The sequence below is a fragment of the Clinocottus analis genome, unplaced genomic scaffold (genome assembly GCF_023055335.1).
Source record: "Clinocottus analis isolate CAN_PGR_092001 unplaced genomic scaffold, fCliAna1.0.p SCAF_7, whole genome shotgun sequence".
Classification (NCBI taxonomy): Eukaryota; Metazoa; Chordata; class Actinopteri; order Perciformes; family Cottidae; genus Clinocottus; species Clinocottus analis.
In genome coordinates this window covers 7370-33743 of record NW_027176229.1, presented here as the reverse complement: position 1 = coordinate 33743, position 26374 = coordinate 7370, and the positions used below count along the sequence as shown (strand labels likewise).

The window sequence follows — 26374 nt, the reverse complement described above, 5'->3', positions numbered from 1 at the left end:
TGTGTTCAACTTAACAAGTTACATATTACGTTTCTCTTATGATTCCAGGTGTCATGTTTCCAAGCTACTGTATGTTATATGATGATTTTCTCCAACACAAACGAACATCAGACTACAGTGATAAAATGAGCTTAACACAACCCCAAATTTAGTTTTTTATTGGTGCAAAACCGTTCAAGACCTCCACAATGAGTGGGACGTTCTCTGACTTATGATCTCTCTACAGATGTATAACCCAACCGCCCCACTTTGCCATTTAACAGCTACATGTGACCTCGGAGGCGGAGGGAGGGGGGGTTCACAGTTGCCGTTTCACAAACTGTAACGACAGCCCTGACGGACAGATTCCTGGCAGAGAGCTAACTGAGAGGCCGTGTTTGCCCTCGTCTGGTAGCGACGGCTAAAAGCCATTCAACATGTCTGAGGAATGTCATTCACCTCCCCCCGCCGAAGGCTTTTAAAGGCAGCGCCGACAATGGAGACATTGTGCCGAGAGGTAAAGAGAGGTGAAGGGTTTCTTTTTCCATCTTCAGAGCTGTTGTGATCTGCAGCCACCATGGTTCCCCACGGGCTCACTGTGGAGAGCCTGAGCACCATCACGGGGCTCTGTTCATTACACACACACACAGATGTGGATCCAACACACACACACACACACACACACACAGCTCTAAATCGTGCAGACATAATTAAATATTAGCACATTACCACCCATGCCAAAAAAAAAAAGATTTCATAAATGTCCATGTTTTTGGTAATCATATCTTCTAACACTGAAGCCAACGAGTAAAACCAGCAGCGACCCAACCGGCTGACCTCCAGGTCATGGTCTTTCTATTATAGCCTGCGTATTCTCTCGCACTTTTCCAAAGTAGTGCTCAAATTTGTAATAATCATGTTTCTTGACTCATAAACTAAAATACCAGATTGAGGCTGAGGGGAACGTTTTGTAGGTTATGAAGTCGGTCAAAGTAGTGGACAACTTTCATTTTCACCTGATGATGGTGCGAAAGTTAAACATCAAAAGGAGCACTGATGTTTTCTTTATTTATTTGTATTTAAACCTTTATTTAACCATTGAGTTAAAAATCTCTTCATAAGGGAGACCTGGCCAGGACAGGCAGCAGCATAAAAACACACACTGACAGACAGAAAACTCAATTTAAGAAACATTTACATTTTAGAGAACCTGTCTCTATTTCTTTCATTCTTAACTGAAAAGCGGTCGGTGGCATCAGTTCTTTGAGCTTTAAAACTCTGCCACATGTCCCATGTTGAGAGGCAGAGGACACAAAACGCTTTTTCCATTTCCGTTGGCATTCGGAGCACAAACACATCCTGAGCAAAGAGTGTCCGACACTTCTCTCGATACCAAAATGCCACAACAATAGATCCGATTTTAGCTTAAAACGTCAAAATCCCAGAGGATCAAGAGTCAGAGGATCTCCAAAGTCAGTGCGGTCCATCCTCTGGGGACCATGTTTTAATCAAAATGTCACGGCAAATGGGTTGTTGTTGAGATTTTTTATTCTAGAACAAAACGGTGGGTGAACGAAAGCATCTGGTGTGTGTGTGTGTGTGTGTGTGTGTGTGTGTGTGTGTGTGTGTGTGTGTGTGTGTGTGTGTGTGTGTGTGTGTGTGTGTGTGTGTGTGTGTCTGTCTGCTGGTATTTCAGCCGGTCCATGCATCCGTCGTCAGCTGTTATATTTTCCGCTCGCGGTATTAAAAACAGGGGCCCCTCATATGAAACTGACATTCAGCCGGTTTCAGGTGGCGCCTCCACCGGGGGAAGCGGCACACAGACTGGTTGTGTCGGCTCAGCGACGGCCGTGTTGTTAGGATGAGACGATCTACTAAATGACAAGGCGGCCGGCGATGACATTCAGAAGACTACAGGATGACGGCGCTTTATGATTCCTGGTAATGACTGCGAGATTAAAAAGAGTCCGACCCGGCTGGCATTAATTAAAAAGTTTTGAAACAAACTAATGCCCTTTCTTTTGTTCATCTCAAAGCAGGAAACGCATCAGGGGCAACACAAAAGGCTTCCCGTAAACCAAACACAGCAGACCGTGCGCAAGTGTGAGCATTGCCACGGCGACTCGGAAACGACAACAAGTATCCACCTAGAAACGAGCAACAAGACAAAAGTTTCACCTCTTTAACTGTGGGAGATAATTAACTTTGGGTTTTCAAGTGGTGCCAATCCGTTTGGGCAGCATGTGTGGTTATGCAGCATGTCTGGTTATGCAGCATGTCTGGTTATGCATGCTCTGTGCGTGTATTCGTCAGGCCAACGATACAATGACAAGCACATCCTGCACATCTGTACGTTTGATTTCACTGGTCTTGGAGCAGCACACGTGCAGTCAATGACAGTTGAGTTTATTCTGCAGCATTTTAAATTATGCCTTATAAATTAGACATGCGGCACGCAAGTACGCCAACGCACACGCTCCTGAGCTACACACAAGGACTTAACGGGGGACTGAAACATGACAAGATGAAGCTGAGCCGTCTGTTTGGGTTCACTTCCGCTCAGAGCAACCGTGTGAAACCACCTGGACATGTCCGTGTGCACGAGCACGTTCAGCACACCTCCTCGCCTCTTCAGTCAGGCCGCAGTGAGGTGCACAACCTGCACACCGTGGCCATACTTTGCTGCATTTCTCCACCTTGAGGGAGTGGGGTTCGTGACCGTGACCGGACGTAGAGCCATCGGTGCGTCGGTGCCCGTTGTTGTCATGTGCCTCGGTATGAAGGAAGGGGAGGAGATCAGGGAGTTGGATGAACACACAGCACATGCTTTGTTTTCATAACATTGATGACATGCGTCATGTGTCGGACTTAAAGACAGACTAAGTAAGTAAAGTGTATTTATAGTCACACTTTTCACAGACAAAAAGGTCACAAAGTGAGTGGAAAATAAAATTAGGAGTAAAAAATGAGATTCCAAAAAGTTAACCACCGGAGTAGTCAGCGAGGCTCTCCCATGAACACATGCAGGTCACTGTAACGTCGCCGAGATCGCACACGCAGGTCAAAACTGAACGTCTAATCCCGGTTTGAAAATGGCTTCTGAGAGCCTTGGCTGTGGAGAGCCCGTTGTTTGCATGAGCTAGAAACCCAGCTGGAGCTGTGTGAAGGAGACAGCGGCCGCCGTCCAGTCCCTCCTGAAGGAGGCTTTAGTTAATATGCATCCACGCTGACGACAGTCGCACTCTAAGCCTTCAACAATCATCTCTAATCCCTGTGGGCTGACGATATTTTTCTCATAGTGCTTTAAATGATCTTAGGTAGAAATATACACACGCAAAAAATGTAAATATGTCATCATCGCAGACTGTAGGGGAAACAAAACAATATATTTTAAGATAGAGAGTTACGATGAAGATAATAAAATTGTGAACGGACAAAACTTCTATAAATGTTGGTCAACATTCATGGACTTTAAGGATGCGTGTGTGGAAAACGAGCCGTGGCTGCTTCCTTGTTCGTGCTGTTAATGATCAGACGGACGTGAAGAGCAGCAGCAGGATGCGTTCAGGTGCACACGCAGTACGGACGCCGCATACGCCTCGATGCCTCGTCCACCTGCAGGAACCCACCGTCACATTTAGTCTTTACGCCCCAGAAGAAACCCACATGGGACACACGGGCAGCTCACATCAAATGTTCTCCAGATCCTAGATTTTTACCTGAACGCCCAGAACGTTTGACACTCCCCTTCTTTTTTTAATAAACCTTTCATGCGTTTCAGAGAAAGACAGCAGATGAATTATTAACTTGAAAGCTACCAATCAATAATAGAAACAGCAAAAAGAAAAGCATGCTGTATTTGTTTATAATTGATCAGATAGAAGCTATTAAATCAGGATTAATAGTGTCATGTGACTGAAACTGACTCGTTCTTGCAGCATCTTGCCAGAGAAATGTCTCCGCCTCCAGTGGGCGAGCATGTGTGATAGAATAGAAATCCCCCACAAAAATAATAACACATCTGAAGGAGTGTTGCATAACAAACACACATCTTTTGAACATAATAGATAATCAATTAGACTTTCTTGGATCGACTCATCCAATTCCAACCAAAAGCCTCCATATGCACACGTACAGTTATGTACAGTCGTCAGATTCATTGCTGTTGACTGGAGGTGAGAAGTGCCAGAGACGGAGCACAAGCAAGACCCAAGTAATCTGAGGAGGATGAACGACAGACACGGGGAAAGTCGTCTTTTCCCTCCAGATGATTATCACCCCTCGGCTGCCCGCAGATCTCTGCTAATTGACCACCAAAGCGTTGTAGCTCTCTCTGACACGCGCACACACACACACATCCAATTATCCTTCATTGACTGGGGGATTAATTGAAAATAACTCATTACGCTCCTCGAGGACATTCCGAGTGAGTCAGATTTCAATTTGACTCGTGAGGCGACCGCGATTGGAGGAGTCTGACTGGAACAATGGCAGGGCTTTGAAGAAAAGGCAGACGGATCGTCCAAAGAGACTCTGAACCCGCAGGGCATGCTGTCCGCCAGTACTTCTCCACCGTAAATGTGTCATTAGCTCTTCCCTCACGGTACGTCTCTCTCACACGATGCTCTTTAGTAATGTTGGCAGCACAGAGCGACGCCGTAGCACTCTGCTGCAGAAACCTGCGTCACGCTAAAATGACTCAAATGTAAATACGGCAACCAGAGAAATGATACGTCTTGAGGAGTGTCATCAATGAGGTCTTTTCCATAACACTTATTTGACCTCTTGACCCCCACACACACGGTGCCAACTGTAAACATCGGGCAGATATTTTTGTTGTGATCGTTGCTAAACCACAGCAAAGATTTTCGGCTCGTCGCCCATTTTTTTGCTTTAATGATTTACAAATTACAACCATTTCATTCAAAGACAGGAGCTGCTGTGACGTCATTAAATCACACGGAGTAAACTCTGAATGGCCTCCTCCCCCCCAGTGTCCAACATTAAGCCACCTCAAATCAAAAGCTGTTATTAAAATATAGAAGATTATATTAGTGGATGATAGAATAGCTTCTGATGGACTCAAGAGACAAATCCCGAGAGAAAGAAACAGTAACGTTGCAATTACGCGACAGCGCTGCCGCTCCCAAGGGTGGAGGGGGCTGTGTGTGTGTGTGTGTGTGTGTGTGTGTGTGTGTGTGTGTGTGTGTGTGTGTGTGTGTGTGTGTGTGTGTGTCCTCATCAAGGAGACTCCTGCTACCCGGGCTGCCCCTCCACCCAGTAATGCTGTCCAGGGTGGGGGGTGGATGTAGGTCAGTAGCTGGGGCTCAGTCTGCATGTTCGTGGCATTAGTCGGTGCTGGTGTGTGAGGGCAACATAAAAAAGGATGTCACAGTTAGATGGAGGGAATATTCCATGCATTTATTTCTAATGGTCAATTTTAGATTTCTGAATTATATCACTGTGTGATACTGGAGCCTGTGTGGGTGTTGTATAATCCTGTTTTGTATTCATAGAAATGTGTCTTTTGGGTTTTGGATTTTTTTTTGCAGCAGGATAACCTAGATGCAGTCGCACTTTCATGCTTTTACTGTAAACTTGCATTGCAGAATCCCTGCTGAAATGCACCGACCCCTCCTCCTGTACAAAGGGAAGCCCCCACCTCACACACACACACACACACACACACACACACACACACACACACACACACACACACACACACACACACACACACACACACACACACACACACACGGCGGGCCGACTGGTAGGGAGTCACACAGCGGTCAGATTAATGCAGACTAATGATGGAGGCAGAGCTCTGCAAAAATATGCAGCGTGCCAAACGGCCCTGTGGACCAAATGAAAAAAGGCAAAAAAACACACAAATATATTCCAGTCAGTTCATGTTTTAGTCTCTCCCTCTCTCTCTTTCTCTCTCTCAAAAGGCAGCTGAGTCAGTCTGCAAACTAATGACAACATGGAAACTGAAGAACTCAACTCACATGACCCGAGGGCCTTTTTTTGTGTTTTTCCCCCCATGCAGTCTTTGGTGTTTTTGCTGAAGAAGAAGCTTCTACAACTGCACGTTGTACAAACAGACCAAACATGAAGGCTTGCTGATATTCTAGATTGAAACCGATCAGATATCCGCCGCTCGGTGTGATGGAGGTTTCTCTGTCGACAGCAGTGGAAAAACTCTCTCGTGTAAAGGCTGCACAGCGTCTCCAAACATTACAATTTAATCAGTGTGTGTTTCTGTTGAGCTTTGCTGTCAAATTAAAGTGTAAAATATGTTTGTGAAGCCCTGATGACTAGATATACTATACTGATGATGCAACTGATGATTGTTTTCACTAACGACTCGTCTCCAGGGCCAATTTTCACTTTATAGATTCACCGTTTTCTTTTTAAAATGAAGAAAATGGCGGATTTCCATCAACGAATCGGTTTGTCAATTAGTAGACTAATCCTTTAGCTTTAGCACAATGCATTGAACCATTCAACAAATACAAGGTATGGGAGCCCGTGAGGAAAAGATTCCTCAACTGCGAGCTGGAGAGGCTCTGAACCTCAGTAATTGTTTTTTCATCCCTGCAGTGGAACAGCCAGGCACCACGCCGCCATTACGACACCCTTAAAAACGCCTCAACGACACTTCTCCCTCCACTCCAGCTTCATTCTGAGGTGGTCTCAAATAGGCAACGTCTTCAACAATTCCCCCCGCTGATCTGGAGCCTAAAGTGAGAGTTTTCTGCCAATCTGTGTGGCAATTAGAGCGAGATCAAGCGAGCCCAGATGCGGCCAGCGCTCGGCTCATTAGGGGAAAGAGCCGGGAGGAGAACAGCAGCCGTGGCCGTTCAGACAGGAGCCGGGATCACAGGATAACTGGACATTTCATGGACACTGAACTGGGATTATCACGCTGCGTTTTGGTTTTTTGATGCAGCTCCTTAGGTGACACCTTGAAGCCTCGCCTGGAGGCTCAACCGCCAGCTGAGGTTGTTTCTGTAATCATTTCAGTTATGTGAGTTGCCTTCGCCACCTCTGAGGGGATACTAAAAAAACATGCTACTTATCCCACACACACATATCCACACATGTACAGACGCCACGCTGACGGGGCGGAGAAAGACCGGTCCAGGCCAGGAGGCGGTTAAGTTGAGGTCTTATCAATCAATCGGATAGCTGATGACGCCAGTGGCAAGAAATAAACTTTAGAGACGGGATCAGACTGCACACTCTGCCTTCAAATCACTGTGTTGAAGCATGCGAGACGTTACAGTGAGCAATGACAACACACAGCCACCAGTTTGCATCAGAAATTAACTGGTTTATCCAAAGTTCCTCCAAGTTTAAAAACTATTTTGCAAGCACACACAGCACAATGTCCCTTGTCAATTTCCATATGTGTTTTTCTAATATGAAAAGCTGGCACACATTCTGTTCGCTTTACTAATTTATAGAGGAAATAACATGCATAAAACATGTCTTTGAAATGGCTGCTTTTCCTGCTCGACGTGGCATGAGGTGATGAAGATAAAGCCATAAAAAAATGGTCAGAAACGTCCATTCACACAAATTTGCTCGTCGTGATTTAAAGATAAAAGTGATTGTCCTGATTGTCATGTTTTCATTAAAGTGGGTCCCCAGAATAAAGACTTAAAATAGGATTAGCACACACTGTGCAGGTGTTTGAAGTCAGATTCAGGATAATGTCTTAACTGCACAAAATTTACAGAAATTTGTCGTTTCAATTGAGTGAAAGTGACCCGATGGCGTGTTGGCCCTTTGGGAGTGTTGACCATCAGCGTGACCCTCACGTCATTCATTATGATGTTACACAAAAAGGTCAAAATAAAGAAGCATCAAGTCCTGCTGGTGAAGACGTGGGGATGGATGGACATGAAGTCAGAAGAAGAGACTCTGACCTCAGAGGAAACTGCAAAAACATGCAGGAGCCCCAGAGTCAAGTTCTAGCTGGAGAACAGGTGCATGCCTGTTTTTAGACAATGCAAAACAGGCCTCCCGCTGACAGATTATTCAGGCCGTCATGAAAACAGGTACAACTTTTTTTCCCATAACACGCAGAAGCGTTGAGCCTCCGCCAAGTCGTGCATCATTCTTCTTTCTTGGAACGCTTCCAAAAAACAGACGGGGTGTAATACTCGATCTGGGCGGTTTGCCAATACAGCACACTCAAAAATACCAGCTCTGGGATGCCTCCACTATAAACACCACACATGTCTATATAATGTTTCAACACTCAAAATGTTGGGGAATTTTTCTTTTTTTTTAAATCTTAAAAATGAGCAGATGATCACTTCATGAGTCGGCGTACAGAGAAAGGAATGCAGTCGTGTTGGACGGACCAGACGACACCCATCGCCGTGCCTTTACCTCCAGCCTGAAACTCAATCCCATTACACAAAGCTCCCAAATCGTCTCCATTACCAAAGTAGCATAGTGAAGCAGCTCAAGCTACTTCAGCCCCGGCGCCTCCCACGGTGCTGGAAGGAGCGCGGAGAGCCAGACCGGCAACTGAGAGCAGAACAACAATCGGAGTACATGTGTCACTTTGATAAGCAGAAACCCAACGAGGTCCACCTCCACGTGGCCGGCAGCGATGCCTCTACGCCGTGAGGGCGAAGGCGCCCTGGCTGCTGGTATTTCTGCCTCGGCTATCGTGTGAAGTTTGCAGCAGCGAAGTTAAGCTGCAAACAGGTCTGGGCCTAGTTTGACAATGTGGATTAAACATGACGGCATGTCAAAGGACGTGGCCACCCATGCGTTGTCATTTGAGCAAGTGTCCAGACCAAAAGAAATAAATCACCCGTCTTTATGCAACCTCTTTATCCCCATTGTCGAGCTTTCACCTTTGACCAAACGCTGTCTGGATGGAATGAACGCCGGCTGTGCCACGATGTAAATCCTCTCCTTACATAGGAAAGATGCACAATGGCCTGCCATGAATCTCCAGGAGGAGGCAGCTACAGTAACCAACGCTGTAACCTCTCCATCACTGGCAGTGATGCATCATGGACTGCATTAATCAAGATGCACTCACAGTGGGGGGGGGGGGGGGGGCATATATCAGTGCATGTTCAGGGCTTAAACCCATCTGGATGCAGAGTTGTGCGTGCAGCATGGCGTGTAAGACTTTGGATGGATGGGCTTAAATTGCAGAATATAAATCATGTAAATGTAAAGATGTAAATCAGATATTCCACACACACACACACACACACACCCTGCCTCTCGCACCACGAAAAGGGGAAGTTAACACGCATTACGAATCACAACATAACCGCGACGGATTTAAAATATATCAAAACATAAACTTACCTCCCCAGCTCATCTCCGAAATCGTAAAATCCCTCCACATTTTCTTGGTTGAAAACAGTCATGTTGTCCAGGCACTTCCTCCCTTTGCCCCCGACCGCAGGCATGTCCTCCGGGGAGAGAAATGAAACAACAGCGCGGCGCCACCGGGCTCCTTCACAGCGGCACCATCCCCAGCAGCAGCCTCCGGTCCGGGCAGGACTACAGCCGAGCGGTGCTCCTCATGGCGGGGAGCTTTCCAGCGAGGGGAGAGAAACACATCAGCAGGGCCGCGGAGGGGGACGCGGCGATACGCCTCGACGACGACACCCGACTTGGAGAAAGGTGGGCGTTCAACAAAAGGAGAGCCAGCTGACGGAGCGGTGAACCTGCGCCTCCGGGCCGACGTCACGACTCCCGGAGCACGGCTCTTCCTCCCCGGTGCCCCCTTTTAATAGCTCGCTGTTTTATTGTGTATTTTACCCCGGGCACCCGTTTGAATTACGAGGCTGTAATAACAGCTGACATTAACACGTTTAGAGAGAAAGCCAATAAGTGTGTCACCAACGGCTGGTTGTGAACGCGCGTGAGTGTAACGACCCGGCAGGTGTTCAACACAGTTCAACTGGAACTGGAGAAGAGGAGGAAAACACACACAAAAGGTCACACTCCTAGAAACACCAATTCAAAGGCAAACAGTTGAGCTTCTCCCCAAATTAAAACCCACAACTCGCCCTGGAGCCGATGTGAAATATTCAGTCGTGCACCGCCGACGAGCGTCTCCGGCTCGTTTTCTCCACCGCGACAACTGACTCAAATTGTATAATTTCTCTGGAAAGTGGCTTACCGGTTTTGTCGGTGAGCGTCCCGCTGACGGACGGAGACCGGATTTCATGCGTTTTGTGGGCGGCTGGGACCCCGGTTTGGCTCACGGAAAACAACACACACAAAAATGCTGGCGTGAAAACGGGAGAAATCAACGTTAACAATGTAAGGCAGTCTGGGTCCTGGTGCTGCGTTCAGGATCTGTAGGAAAGCAGAGTGAACGCGTGTCAGAGCCACTCTGCAGTTCAGCTGGGGGTTATTACACACCGCACAGCGGGCAACCACGAGCCCAGAATCCAGAGTGTGGACCTGTCCTGTTGTATTAACTATTAATAAAAGAAACTGGGCATTGCTTGCTTCAAGAAATTATAGCAAAACAGTCTTTTTTTTCATTAGGGGGCGGTGATGACCGCTTTTCGACATGCCGTAAACGCAGCATTGTTGCATGGAGGAGTCTCTTCAGCCGCAGGGGGGCAGCAAAGCTTTCACTTTTATTTTAATCACTGTTTAGCAGATACTTTGTGCACTTTTTTCTTTCATTAACATGTTAATTGTTATTTTGTTCTTTATTTTTTTAAGTTAGAAAATATATCCACACAGCAAAACTATTAAAACCCTTTCAGTACGGTGTTTTCAGAAATACTGTAACACTTAAAGTTAACATGTTTCCTGTAAATTCAAATAATAGTGTGTGTTCATTCCATCACACAAAATTGATAAATTACATTTATCTCGTATTTATTTAAAAATAATAAATAATATTTACATTTTGCATCCTTAATTAAAACAATTTTTGTTCACAGGTGTTTTGATGTTATTGATCTATAAAGTTTATTCATAAAGTTTGTCATTCAACAGAAAACATATCATATTTTTTTAGAAAATGTCCAATTCTGGTTGTTCAGGTGTGTGATATTTGCCAGATTAGAGCCACTATATTTATTTTCAATAATGTATTTTAGCATTGTGAGACAAGGCGCTAACCATTTCTGTTTAGCTCCTGACTTTTTTTTTTACTAACGTTAAAGTTAAGAATGGCTTCAAGTTTTAGTCTCCAAAACTAATACTTTAAAAAATAAAAATCATAAATATAATATTTTTGCTTTTAATGAACGTTATACTCTAGAAATCATATTGATAAGAACACTTTCTTATGGTTTAGGCATTTCTTATGTAAACTAAATTTAAAAAGTGACCAGATTTATTTGTTTTAGACAATTCTAGAAGCTTTTTACAACTTGTGTTGTTGGAAAAGCATCTTAAAAAAATTGCCAAACAACAAGAGTCATAACATCCCATGTCAGTGGCTTCACATCGATAAAACAAGCTGGTTTGGGGGGAGTCAAGTCAGACGATCTCAGGGTGTGAGAATAAACGATCCATCCATTTATCTATGGGGACATTTTCTAAGCAGCTTATCCCATTTAGGGCTGCAGGGGGCTGGAGCCTTTCCCAGCATGCATTGGGAGAGAGGTAGGGTTCACCCTGGCGAATTGACTGAGAAAAGCAACCTTACAAATGAGAGCAGGAGGCCCCCGACGACCTCTCGCTCTCCCACACTCTCTCTGACTCTGATTGGTATTGTTGGTGCTCAGTGAAGGGGAAGCGGCGTGAACGTCATATCTGCTCCGCTGCCTTCAGACGGCTCACAGACATGAGCTCCATGGTACGACCGGCCAGAGCGGGAGAGATATCACACAAGTACTCCATTACAAATAAAAGCCTCAATTGAAAATGCAATGTAAAAGTAGAGAGAGTGTTGTTTGCAACATGTGCTTGAGACGAAATAGTCCAAGTTCTAAAAAAAAAAACCTTTGAGTGAAAACTATTTAAATGAAATGACTTGAAAGTAGTTTCACTGCTGTCGTCGGTCTAATTTGAGCTAATATACTGTTTATGGTTCATCTTTCACAATACATCATGTGTTATAAGATCAACATGTGTTTTGTTTATGTAAAATCTGAAATGTAGTGCAGAAGTTTTAAGAGGAAAGAAATGGAAATGTTCAAGTAAAACACCTAAAATGTGCACTTCCAGGTTATGTGTTTACTTCTGAAACAATAACTCCCAGAAGGCATATGATGAAAATAAAGATATATAAAAGATTAAAGTTGTTTTGGTATAAATGATCATTGTGTTGCTGCTTTGATCGAGTAATCCAGAAGGTGTGTGTTCTTTTGTAGCAAAGCTTTGACCCAATGTGTGTGAGAACAAACACACTGTACTTGTCTAGAAGTAATAACCTGGAGCCGTTTCATCCTCGTCACTTTATTCGATCATCTTCGCCAACTGAAGGCCTTCAGGTGTGAACGCCAAGCAGCGAACCTGAAACCCGCTCACAGGGTTCAGCTCTGATTCCCACACGATCCGATCGGTCGCAGGAGTTTTTCACAGGTGCATTCTGGGTGCAGGTGTTGCATTTCAATGGCGTCGTTTAGCAAACAACACTCGCGAGCGTTCTGTTTTGAATGGTGTGTTCAAAGTAGACACGTTAATGAAGTTTGTAGTTACAAAAACGTGTTTGTGTGTCTTGGCAAATGCAAATCAACAACAACAGCAACAACAACAACAACCTTTAATAAATGTCCACAGTTGTCGCTTTGCAGCACAGTGACATTCTTTCAATATTGCACATTAATATGATGAAGACTTTAGAATGATAAACCTTATGTTAAGGTCTTCCTACAATAAACTAGAAACATAAAGCTGTTTAAAGGTTATTCCACCGTCTGCTGGGGACGAGCGGCAGGCGCGCTGCTCTGCGCGCTGCTCTGCGCGCTGCTCTGCGCGCTGCTCTGCGCGCTGCTCTGCGCGCTGCTCTGCGCGCTGCTCTGCGCGCTGCTCTGCGCGCTGCTCTGCGCGCTGCTCTGCGCGCTGCTCTGCGCGCTGCTCTGCGCGCTGCTCTGCGCGCTGCTGGTTTCATGAGACAAAGATTATGTTAAATTATACATCATGATTTCTAAATATGACACACCGTATTTAATCCACTGTCCTTTTTGCCACCAATAAATCAATTAATACTCACTTATCATCTCCTTTGTTCCACTGACAGAATATATTTCTGTAATAATCAATTCATGTTGCCTCAGCATAAAACTTTGCCTGTGATATTTCTCTCTGATAGAGATTACAGAAGTGTAGATGTTATTATACACGTTACTGGTTAAGAGTAGAGGAAGATGACACAGCAAAGACAAAAAGAAAAGCACTTTCAGGATGATCGTCTCTTTGGAACGATGCAGCTGCAGGTTGAACCCTTTAACAAATCAGAGCACAATGTGTGAACAATCGCTCTGCAAAGTGTGACTTGACAAAGTGAAACGTGGGAAAATCACAGAGGTTTTAGTTCAGACAGTTCCTGAGACTTGTGTTTGTGTACCACGCTATAGACTATTTCACTTGTGTATCACAGATGGTGTTCAATACATCCACATACAGCAGTAAAATATACGACATAAACCAAAGTAATACTCTGTGTCCTTAAATCTTCATGCAATATTTGTATTCATAATAATCAGATTTTTCCCAATAACTCAGCCGCAGAATGGCCTTCAGACCAAAAAACAGACTGGAGGTCAGAGGTCACCACAATAGGTTTGCTCTGTAGAGAGACCTGAGACACTTTCTAAGAACAGACCGAGAGGGCCCTCTGCTGGCCAGAGGTGCTAACTGCAGCTCTGCAGCTGTGACTTCATGAAGCCTGCAGGTGTGTTTCTGATGGACACTAGTGTTGTAGAGCAGAGCGTGTGTGTGTGTGTGTGTGTGTGTGTGTGTGTGTGTGTGTGTGTGTGTGTGTGTGTGTGTGTGTCTTTAAAGAAAACTAAATTGTCAAACTAAGAGACACTGTGCTTATGTCACAGTCCTGAGTTGAGTGGGGCACAAACCTCAGATGTTTATTTATGGTTTGTTAGGTTTATTTATTTATCTGGGCTCTTCTCTCCAGGTGTTTCTGAAACATGTTTTATGGCTTATACGTTTTCTTTAATGTCATTGTTAGGATACAAACTAATGACATTTTCCTTAAATTATGCACATAAGATACTAATCTCCAATTATCCTGCTACAGTTGTACTTATATTAAAGCACAACAACAGATGGTTATTATACGGATGTGTAAGCAGCTGGTCATATCTAAATGTTTGATTATTTAATGTTCTACATATTAATACAGTCAAAGTGATGCTTTCAAGATATTTTGTTGATTTATTTACACGTCATGAATCATCATCCATCTGATGTACATTATAAAGATATAGTTGATTCAATAAAAATACATATTAAACTGAAGTTCCTTTCTGTGGATCACGATGTACATTGTTTATGTTACTCATCATGTACAATACAAATATCATCTTCATCTTCTACAATATGAACAATAAGCTTTGAATTCATCCATCCATTTCCATCCTCTTATCCGGGTCCCGGTGGCAGCAGACGCAGCAGGCCGAGCCAGGCCGAGCCAGGCCGAGCCAGGCCGAGCCAAGCCGAGCCAGGCTTCCCTCTCTCCCGCAACACGTTCCTTACCCCATCTCTAAGGTTCCTAACTCTACCTCTAAGGTTCCTTAACCTATCTCTAAGGTTCCTTACCCTATCTCTAAGGTTCCTTAACCTATCTCTAAGGTTCCTTAACCTATCTCTAAGGTTCCTTAACCTATCTCTAAGAGTCCTTACTCTATCTCTAAGGTTCCTTACCCCATCTCTAAGGTTCCTTACCCCATCTCTAAGGTTCCTTATCGCATCTCTAAGGTTCCTTACCCCATCTCAAAGGTTCCTTACCCCATCTTAAGAATCCTTACCCTATTTCTAAGGTTCCTTACACTATCGCTAAGGTTCCTTACCCCATCTCTAAGGTTCCTTAACCTATCTCTAAGGTTCCTTACCCCATCTCTAAGGTTCCTTAACCTATCTCTAAGGTTCCTTACCCCATCTCTAAGGTTCCTTACCCCATCTCTAAGGTTCCTTACCCCATCTCTAAGGTTCCTTACCCCATCTCTAAGAATCCTTACCCTATTTCTAAGGTTCCTTACACTATCGCTAAGGTTCCTTAATCTATCTCTAAGGTTCCTTACCCCATCTCTAAGGTTCCTTACCCCATCTCTAAGGTTCCTTACCCCATCTCTAAGGTTCCTTAACCTATCTCTAAGGTTCCTTACCCCATCTTTAAGAATCCCTATCCTATCTCCAAGGTTCCTTATCCAAAACCCTGATCAGTGTTGAAGGAGCAACATGCTCGTGCGTTATAACTGAACAAGTTGACATTAAGGGTGGAGAATGGGATTGGGCCGTTCGCTCACTCACCCTTTCTTGTGGGTCACAGAAGGACTTGGGTCTGTCCCATAATGCATTGCTTGGAATTATTATATACACAAAGAAAATTACAAATATTCACTTTTGTTGTTGAAACAATCTTTAAATGTTTCATCAATCTGGAAATATCTGAACTTCCTGTTTCAACTTTCAGTCATTCTTCCAAAAGTCCAGAGAAAAGGTGAAAATAATGACTGTTCATCATCTACTCTAATACTTTATTCCAGGGTTGCGGTACTTGTACTCAACTGAAGTACTTTCATTTAATATATAAGTCAAGTCAGAGGCAAATATTGTACTTTTTACTTGAGTTACTAGTTTGTGGATTGAGATCAATAACACAAAATAGATCAATATAATAACATCAGTGTGACATCGTCTCAGATGATTTATACAACATTTATTTGCTCCTGCAGAAGACAACAAAACACACACATTGTCTTCTGGTTTCTCTTCCAAAAACTTAATTGATCCCCAAAAGAAATTCACAAGCAAACCAGAATATACAAAGAACATAAAAGTATCTCCACCTTTAGCTGCAACATATAAGAGATGAACACATGAACCATCAATGATTATGAGGCCCTGGTTATATACCTGCCTTCAGCAGCAGATTGTTATTGCTGCACCATGTTCAGCCAGTAGAGGGCAGCAGAAGCAGCTGCTGGCACTTTAATTCACCACTTCATTAGGAGAACTAACAAAGTAACAAATGAACCCTTTTTTCTTTAATTTAATCTGATTCAAGGACTTTAATCAATTTCTGCATCTACTGCATTTCATTTCTTAAACTGCACCGAAACTTTTATTCTATTTTTTAGCTTTTTGACTGCTATTAATTGTTTAATAAATGTTTTTAAATCTTGTTTTTTTCGCACTATGTTTTGATGCTTTTACTGGTTTCATGTGAAGCACTTTGAATTGCCTCGTTCTTGAAACGTGCGACACAAATACACCTTCCTTTCCTTTCCTTAAGTACTCTACTGAAGTACATATTCAAAGTACTTGTATATAACATGTACAGCAGGAAAATGCAACACATTAATGCAGCAGTAATAATTCATATTTAACGGAGCCTTAAAAATGTATTTCCAAAAATCAATTTTTTAATAACAGGATTTTACGTGTTCATGATTTTACAGTAAGTTGCATGAAAATAACACACAGAGCTACAATTAGTTTTTTGCCTTATCATATGCAACCTCAGAGACCAAGATAAAAAGTCAGAAGGTGTTTTACTGTGACGGGCATTTTCTACCTGGACCTTCTCATATTCATAAATATGCGCATGGCGAGATGCACAAGAACCAGTCACATGTAGTGACAACAAAACATCACAAAACAATCCAACAAAACTGCTACACTACAACACTGCACACTCAAGAACACGAGCCAAGATCATAAGGAACGATATTGAATATGAAATAAAAACAGAGCCTAAAGGATTGGCTAGCAGGGAGCTAGCGGTGGCTAACAGAAGAGATAGCTAGCTCCAGCGTAGACTGAACGGTGTAATCAACTTTTGTCACTGTGACCGTGTCACTACCCTCAAGTTAACCTTCTTTCAATGAACTTAGTACGACTAGTAGTGTTGGACTGTAACTATCGATACTTTACGTTACGTTATTATTTTTGAGCATAGCTGGATCTCTGTTAGCTTAGCAATGTTAGCACGTAGCTCGTGCAATGTCTTGAGCAGAGTCAGTGTTGGATCTCCTTTTCCTCTCGGTGTGTGATCGTTACTTCAGTGAACTAATACTGACTAGTAGTCATGTATTTGACAGGCTCACAGCTGCCGGGGTCCAGAGGACAACGCGCAGCATCGGTGCAGCGGCCTCCCGGTCCGTCTCTGCAGATCACCACCGCCATGCCGTATAAATATCAGTTTGATAGATTTGGATATCAGCAGTTTTAGCATCACCAGCCTTTCCAATAAAGAAATATGGGAAGAGTTTCACAGTGAAAGTGTCTCTGTGAGTGCAGACGTGGGTCATGTCTTCAGGCTCGTAGAAGGACACCTCCCCCTGTCGTAGTCCAGCTGGACTCTGATCCTCTGGAGACTCTTCTTCACTCTGACAGGCTCACCAGCTCCATTAGTGTATTTCCCTCTGCGATGAATTAAACACCAGACTCCATATTTTGGTGAAACAAACATCTTCCCCTTCCGGTCAACAGACTCTTTAACTAAACCAACATCCCATGCAGGATGGTCTCCCACCTCCACCTCCCAGCTGTGTTGCTGAGCTGAAGCCCTCAGATCCGTGGACAGTGGCATACTCAGTGTTTCTCTCTGAGTTGTCAGGAAGCTGCTTTGTGTCTCCACGTCGCACACTGGTCAGATCATCAGACACATAGAGAAATGGGGTTTGCAGTGTTTGGGTCCAGAATGACAGGACTGAAGTGGACCTGGTCCTTCATCTTCTCCCAGACTCTGAAGGACAGGTTGCCCAGGTGTTTGGCCTCATCTATCAGCGCTGTGGATCTGACACTGAGCTCTGGGCTCTGGATCTGGTCTGAGTGGCTTCATAGCTGCTGAGGAAGGACACGCTGTGTTTCTGCAGGTCTTCTTCAACGGCAGAGATGCTGTCTGACAGAGAGGAGATCTGCTCCTGAATCCTCCTCATCTCTCTGCTGACAGTCTTCCCCTTCTGCTCCTCTTCCTCCCTCAGAGCTGCCAGTCTGGACTCCTCTTCCTCTCTCAGGAACTGGTGCAGCTTGTTGAACTCGGGTCTGATCCGCCTCTCTGTGGACAGCAGCTGCTTCTTGGAGTGTTGCATCACTTCAGTGTATGTTTCCTCCACTTGTTTGTGTTTGTCCCTCTTGTCCTGCAGAGCCTCCAAGTCAGATCTCAGCTGCTCCTTCAGGTCTCTGACTGCTTCTTCTATAGGAACCCCCGTGTGACTCTGGTGGAGAGGAAACTCACTGACAGGACACACAACTCTCGTAGTGACTGTTCTGGGATTGCGTTCCCTTCAAGAGTTTGGCGGTTGTTGATGACGTGAAGTTGGTTAGATTAGTGGGCAGAGCCTTTGTTGGTTTTTATCTTTTCGAGATATGAAATAAACGAGTGACACACTTGTGTGCTCAACTTGAGGAATTGCCTTTTCCTTTTAAATGCAACTTCCACACATGTATCTTTTTCATTGTCATACACCATTTTACATCTATAAACATGCAATTACACACTAAGTCCATGCACTGAAATTCACACATTTTAGCAACTAAAATCCACTTTATCACCAATTGAACATCAACTTTCTCCACAACAACAACAACAACAACAACAACAACTCTGACTCTGTACTGTTGGGAACAGTGTGAGGGATGGAGTGACATCCAGAGATGAAGCAGCAGGTTTCATCCAACTGAACATCCCTCCAGCAGCCAGCATGTCCATGTGGGGCCCAGAAGGTTTAATTTATATTATTTTCATATTTACACTGTTGGTGCGCTGCAACAGCAGAACCAGACAGTCTATCCTCAGCATCATGACGGCCTCTTTGTTCTGCATTTGACCCCAAGCGGAGCTCTCGTTCTGTGCAGCACTTAACCCACGCTTTCCCCCGGGAACTCTGAATAACTGAAGACACGAGCGGAGCTCCTGCCCGATGGTTAAAGTAGCTGATGTGAACAGCTGGGTGTGTGTTTTCACTTGCTGGAGAGAAGCTGTGAGACAGAGAAAGAGAGAAAGAGGAGGGGTGATGAATGAATATTTGATTGGCTTCTCTCCGGCCCTGAATGCTGCAATATTGATGCGGTCCAGAGGCCTTGATGCGGTTCAGAGGCCTTGATGCGGTCCAGAGGCCTTGATCCGGTCCAGAGGCCTTGATGCGGTCCAGGGGCCTTGATGCGGTCCAGGGGCCTTGATGCGGTCCACAGGCCTTGATGCGGTCCAGAGGCCTTAATGCGGTCCAGAGGCCTTGATGCGGTCCAGAGGTCTTGATGCGGTCAAGGGGCCTTGATCCGGTCCAGAGGCCTTGATGCGGTCCAGAGGTCTTGATGCGGTCCAGAGGTCTTGATGCGGTCCAGAGGCCTTGATGCGGTCCAGAGGTCTTGATGCGGTCAAGGGGCCTTGATCCGGTCCAGAGGCCTTGATGCGGTCCAGAGGTCTTGATGCGGTCCAGAGGCCTTGATGCGGTCCAGAGGCCTTGTTGCGGTCCAGAGGCCTTGATGCGGTCCAGAGGTCTTGATGAGGTCCAGAGGTCTTGATGCGGTCCAGAGGTCTTGATGCGGTTCAGAGGCCTTGATCCGGTCCAGAGGCCTTGATGCGGTCCAGAGGCCTTGATGCGGTCCAGAGGCCTTGAGGCTCGTCTCTCTCTGGGTCCCGGGTGCTTAACACACTTCTAGCATACCTGAGCTCTCCCTGACCTCCCAGTGTGCTGTGAATACCTGTACCTGTGTCTCCATGTGTGCATCAACCTCACTGTTCTCATGATATCCTACAAAAAGTTGCATCTCATCTCTTCATGCATTTTACAGCCTGCGAGGCGTGTCCGGCTCGGTACTTTCATACAGTCTTCTCAAGAGAAACGTCTGTCCTCACAGGAAACTCAGATACTTAAAGTATGAAGTTATGTCTGGTTCCAGGGACGTGTGGCGACTGAAGCGCCAAGTTACGCCACGAAAACATCAACATGGATTCCTTGTTTCACACGGGGAACAAACTGGTTTGATAAACGCTTTCAGACCGTTAGCGGCGGACCTTTAGGCCCGAGAGCTGCTCGTCCAGGACGGGAGGTGAAGGTGAGGAAGCGATTATCGCTCAGGCCGGTGAACAGGGTTTAGCACCCTGGGGTCGCATCTCATTGCATCTGGAGCTACCTGAACTCCTTCAAATCTTCTGTCGATCTGATCTCGAGTGACAAAAAGTGTCACGTCGACTTTTGAAGGACAGTACGTGTTATTGTGAGACATTTTAGGCTTTTCACGTGTCATTTTACGTCATATCGTGACCGTGAAATGGTCGCCAGTTTAGAAAAAAACCTGCTACAAACTGTCGACTTGCAGAAATATCTTTTAAATTGACAGCACAATGTGTGTAATTCATGTGAATTTAAAATAATGAATTCAAGTTTGAAATGAGTTATAATATGTAACGATTACATGGAACAAACGCACACCTGCAACATAGACAATAAAAAAAACAAATACAAAAAATGTTTGTCCTTTATTCGCCGAAAAATTGTAAAAAGGTAAAAACATTGAAAAGAATAAAGCACAAAAAGATCCCTGCATCATTTACAGTGTAGTAAAAGAAAGGAAGAGGGAGCATCTTTTGGGATTACTGGGTCATATTCATGGAGGATCATAGTTTATTCTTTTTAAACATCTGAATTATTCAACAGTTTTTGCTCCAGAAATGTTTTTTTTTTTTTAAAAGAAGAGCACAGGGACGTGTAAAGCAAGGCCAGCGGAGGAGCCCTCGCTTAGGTTTAACTTAGTGAAGAACTACACAAACACTCACTGAACAGGCAACTAACACACACACACACACACAGACACACACACACACACACACACAGACAGACACACACAGACATACACGTATACCAGAGAAATATCTCACCAACAACATTGTGTGTGCAATGTGTGTGTGTGTGTGTGTGTGTGTGTGTGTGTGTGTGTGTGTGTGTGTGTGTGTGTGTGTGTGTGTGTGTGTGTGTGTGTGCGTGTGGTATACAGACAGTACAGGTGCACACACACACCTCAGGGCTTGCTGCTCATGTTCATGTCCTCCCCTCATCATCATTAAGGCCTCTGGAGGCCGTGAAGATCTGCTGTCCCTCCCGATGTCATGAAATTCATCTTTTCTCCACACACACAAACGCACACACACACACACACACACACACACACACACACACACACACACACACACACGCACACGTCCGGACTGCCAGCTCCTCTGGACGGTTGGGTTTGTGTCACCAGCTGTCTTGACTGCATTAGCCACACAAACTGGACCGGCCCGCCGGCTGAAATGGCCGCCTCGCCTCAGTCCCCTGGCGAGCAGAACATCATTAGCCGCCATCTTGGCCCCGGCGCTTCCTGCGTCCCACAGAACCAGAGGGAGGCCGCGGACAGTGTGCTGCTGTGATTCATGTCGACGGAGGCGGACTCGGGAGGAAGTTTCAGATGGAGAAGTGAGTCGTTATTCTTATTCCGGCTGTGAAGCGCCAGATTGAAATTACACAAGCCGAAAAACACGGTAAATTATTGTAAATAAACATGTAATAGGAGACAAAATGATTCACCGTGCATTCAGTTCATGTGGACTTTTTAACAATAAAACTTCTGTGGAATGAAAAAAGGAAGCAGACGGTCTCAGAAACAGTCTCCTGGTCCAGACTGAACCATCCCAATAATCACTGGATGAATTCTTCTTCTGCGCACCGTTAACTGCACTGGGAGCTCCTCAAGGTTTCAAGTAGCCGTGTGAACCCCCATAAGTTTTAATACTTGTGTTATCATTTATCTTTTTTTCTGAATTTTCTTGTGAAAAAAATGTATATTTACAACAAAAAAAATCAAATTCCTAACATATTTTGATCGTAACTATGAACATCTAATTGATCTGATTAAGATTCGCCGACATGTTCACAATGTGTGCTTCAGACCCTCACCAAGGTCCTACACACTAACAACAGCCCTCGTTGGAAAGAACGGGCCCTGAAGAACCCGAGTTAGCAATAAAAAGAACAGAAAAACAAAGTGTTGGGGTCATTGGAACGTTTTTCAGAAAAACAAAAACGTAAATCGGTTCAGAAATTTAAAAATTAAAGGTTTTATGATTTAAAAAAAACTACATTTCCCAGATGCGCCGTCTTCAGTAGACTGTGCATGTGCTGCCTGAGGTGGTTCAAAGGTTTTGGTGGGCCGGCCTTCCAAAAGCTTCAACCTTAAAACAATGTCAAACTTAATTCATGCCACAATTCAAATGGAATGAAATCCTTTCTGGTCTCTGTCCGTTGACAAGTGTACATATTTATTTCTGAAATCAGGTGCCATGGTGGTCCAAGGGAAGAGGCGGGGCTTTGTCTCGCTGTACGAGAGGCGACTCGCTTAATTGAGTGCTTGCATTCTGCAGCGGAGTCGAGCGGCGGCTCAGAAAGTCTCTTCAAAAAGCCCCAGAGCTTCATTCAGCTCCTGGTCTCTAACGTTGTTATGAAGCTGGAGCTAATGCTGCTGCATTAGCTCCAGCTTCATGTTGTTGTGTGACTGCTTCCCTCAGGAACTGTTGTGTGTGCGTGTCTGTGCGTGTGTGTGTGTCTGCGATCAGAGGAAGGGAGGAGGGTCATTATCGTACATTACGAGAGGGATTACAGCATACTGACCATGCTGACATCAACATGTTAGCTAATTGACAAGAGGGGGATAAACACTCTCTTTACCAAATCCTCTTTGGACTCTGATGGAATAAAACACTCAGAGACTTACACACAAGTGAGTTCTTGAGAAGTTGTACATGACCCACAGCCGCCTGATCAAAATGGACGGCTCACCTGCAAAAGAAGGACTTCAATGAAGCCAAAGCCATGTTGGTGTGGAGAACTCTAACCTTTTACTCCAGCCGGCGGTATGGAGGCCGAGCCGAGGAAAGACCAGAGCAGCTCAGGATAAGGATGGGATAGGTTAGCGTGACCGAGTGGCCAGATCAATGAAAGAGGCAATGTGGAGACCAAGCCGCAAACAAATGAAGCTCCTCATGAACACGCCTGAGGACTGATTGGCTCAGACCAGCCCTCACGAGGTCAGTCTCTCCACCAAGAAGTATGTGCCTTAAACACTTATATTATTGTGCCGATCTTCATATCCTTCTCTCCTGTCTGCGGTTGTCCTTGTTTCCTCTCCTTGATTCCTCTTTTGTTCCATCTTTCTTTTGGCTTCCTCCCATACTTCCTTGTCTCCCCCCTTTCTTCTCTGTTTTTCTCACCTTACTTCCTCTCCTCTGCTTGTCTTAGTGTTTCTCCTCTTTTTCTTGTTTCCTCTTTTTGCCCCATTTCCTCCTCGTTTCCTCTGTGCATTACTTTTTCTTCTGTTTCCTCTTCTCTCATTTCCTGATATCCTCCCTTGTCTCCTTCCATCCCTTTCTTCTTTGTTTCCGTCACGTCTCCTTGTTTCTTGCCCTTATCTTGTTTCCTTTTTTCTCTTTGCCTCGTTTCCTTTCCTTTTTTTGTCCCCTCTCAACTTATCCTGTCTCCTTACTTCCTTTCTCATCTCCTCTTTGCATTTTCTTTCTCTGCTATCCTCTCCTTGTTTCCCCTCTTTGCCTTCTTTCTTTGTTTCCTCTCATGTCTCCTCTCCCCTCCCTCCTTTTTTCCACTCCTGTCATTTCCTTGTATCCACTCTTGTCTCCTCCCCTCTCCCTTCCTTGTTGACGTCACCCTGCCTCTTCTTTCCTCTCCTTGCTTCTTCTCCTTTTCAAATGTTTTCTACTTTTTACATGTCCTCTCCTCTTATCCCAAGTACTCATTTCCTCTCCTCCTCTCCTCTTATCATTTCCTTTCTTCTCCTTTTCTTGTTTCCTCTCATGTTTCCTCTCCTTCCTCTCCTATTCCTTCTTCCCTTCCTGTTTTTTCTCCTGTCCTGACATGCATTTCCTCTCTCCTCTCCTGCCATGCGGCCCGGCGGCTCAGAGCGCCGTCATAGAGGAGCGTCTCCAGGCTCAGAGCTCCAGACACAACACACCCGACGCTCTGCAGGGCCGCAGGGAGCGAGTGTGACGGAGAGAATTAACAATGAGCAACAGTAACAACAGTAACAACAATAACAACAATAACGCCGGTGTTCTGGCTGAAGCAGGCAAACTCATTAAGGTCTTCAGGAGCTGCCGTCTCCTTCTTTTGAGTACTTAATCTGCTTGAAGCCACTACATGTTATATGGATTCATGAAACATCATCTTTCAAATATCTCTGAGGGTTTTTGTCTGTGAGACCCTGCTGGTAAGATTTCAGTTCAGTTTATTTTGTATAGCCCAAAATCACAAATACAAGATTATCCAGAGAGGGCTTTACAGTCTGTACTCAACATCCTGTCCCAGGACCTCACACCGGATCAGGAACAACTCCCCAAATAAAGACAGTAAAAACCCTTTAACAGGGAAAAAGGGAAGAAACCTTCATAGAGCATCAGAGGAGCATCCTCTCCAGGATGAAGCAACAGATGTCATGTGACCAGAATGAGCAGCGTTACATGAATATGACAGAAACTATTCAGATAAGGAGTAGTATATGCATGGTACACAATCCAACTTTAGGCCCTTTTTACTTCCTGGATCAGAAATATGCGGATAACATCTACAACTATTTTGTGGGATTCCTACAAATTATGGCTCATGAAGGCGAAGCAGAAATGTTCCATGTCACCATCTAACAATTACACAAAATAATCTTAAGAAAATAACTTGCAGGGGTTGGATAAAATCCTAAAACTGGGCTGTAAACAGGGAAACACTCACTTAAAGCTCTTTGGCCTCAGTAGTGCAGTGCAGCAGGCGATGATGACGATTACACGCGCGATGAAGAGAAGCCCCTCTGTGATGAAGACGCTGCAAGCAGCTGGTCAGCCTTTAACTCAGGCGCTCTCTGGCCGGCTGCCAGTGGACTCGCCCCTAGAGGACGTCCCGGAGCGTTATAGAGGACGTCCCGGAGCGTCCCAGAGCGTTATAGAGGACGTCCCAGAGCGTCCCGGAGCGTCCCCTCGTCTGTCTCGTCTCAGGCTTCGGGAGCGAGTGATCCTCAGTCACAAATATCAATTGAGTTAAAACTGTTTTCAGCCCAAATTGTTAAATAGTACATTCATCATTCAGTCAACTTGAAAAAATGGAGAAATAAAAAAAAGGTCTGAGACAATGTTTCACGTAAATGCAAAAAAAAATGATGGTATTGAAAAAAGATTTGGCTTCGGTGAGATTTTCCTTTGGGAACCCACCAATGAATTCAGCACCTTGACTTCCAGCATCCATTCATTTGTTTTCAAGCCAGAGGAGATTCTCTTGTAGGATGTTGTTGTTTTCAGGCTGAAGCAAAATTAAAACTAACAGTGGACTTTGAGGCGAAAAAAAAGAGAGAAAGAAAAGCACCTACGACATAACGATACAGGCAAAAGATACTTAAAAAACATTGAAATGCAATCAGCACAATAAAGCAACATCCATACAAATATAATGATTAATATGACTACAATCTGCTGCCATCTTCAACTACTTCAGGTTGTGTTCATGGATAAACTTACGCATTAATACCACACTGCAAATATTGTCAGACGTTCACTTTAGGCGGGTGAAGAAATGTCTAATTGCCTCGACAGAAAAGATATAACAAGTATTTAATATTTCATGTTTCATGTCGGAAGCTGAAGTGCGTGCCGTGCCAAAAGCAAGAGAGTTTGGCAACCCTGAAAAACGCAGATCATCAAAATCAAAGTTCCTCTTCTGCGGTGGAAATGAACCACAGGGTTGTGGAAATAGAAGGAACTTGCACATGAATGTCTCATGAATGCAGAAATTATCATTCCTCAGAAATAAGGAAACAATTACACTGTGTGTGTGCAGCTTGTGCCTCCTGGTGCACATCTGTAAAGCAGTAAATGTGATGCATTCACTGAGATGAAGACATGGAGACATGCAGCCGAGGCTCCGCCTGGACTCCAGCAGGATGTTGCTCACACACTTTATTTGGGTGGAGTAAGAGAGTGGCAGCATGAATTCTTTGACTATAGCAGCGACACCCATCACTTTTCATCACATCTATTTTTTCTGTCTGCCTCCCTCTCCGAGAGCCAAAAAAAGAAGAAAAAAAACTTTTCTTAAAAGTTCTGGTGTTCGCGCTTGAGTTTTTCACGCATGAGGTGAAAATGTTCCAAAAGACGAGCGATTGTGTACTTGGTGCTGGAGGCTGATGGCAGCAGGTGGATAGGTAGGTATGTCCACAGCAGAGA

At 44.7% G+C, this 26374-nt stretch overlaps 1 protein-coding gene and 1 pseudogene across 1 annotated transcript in view; both read right to left on the bottom strand.

Annotated features, from left to right (window-relative positions):
* dapk1 (death-associated protein kinase 1) overlaps positions 1-10308 on the bottom strand; it is a 64655-nt gene extending 54347 nt beyond the window's left edge. Inside the window, 2 exon segments of the mRNA XM_068604558.1 lie at positions 9328-9558; positions 10151-10308. Coding sequence (XP_068460659.1) covers positions 9328-9431 — 104 coding nt within the window. The 5' untranslated portion in view covers positions 9432-9558; positions 10151-10308.
* A 6983-nt stretch (positions 10309-17291) lies between these two features.
* On the bottom strand, positions 17292-19752 carry LOC137805155 (nuclear factor 7, brain-like; annotated as a pseudogene).
* Between the last annotated feature and the right edge of the window lie 6622 nt (positions 19753-26374).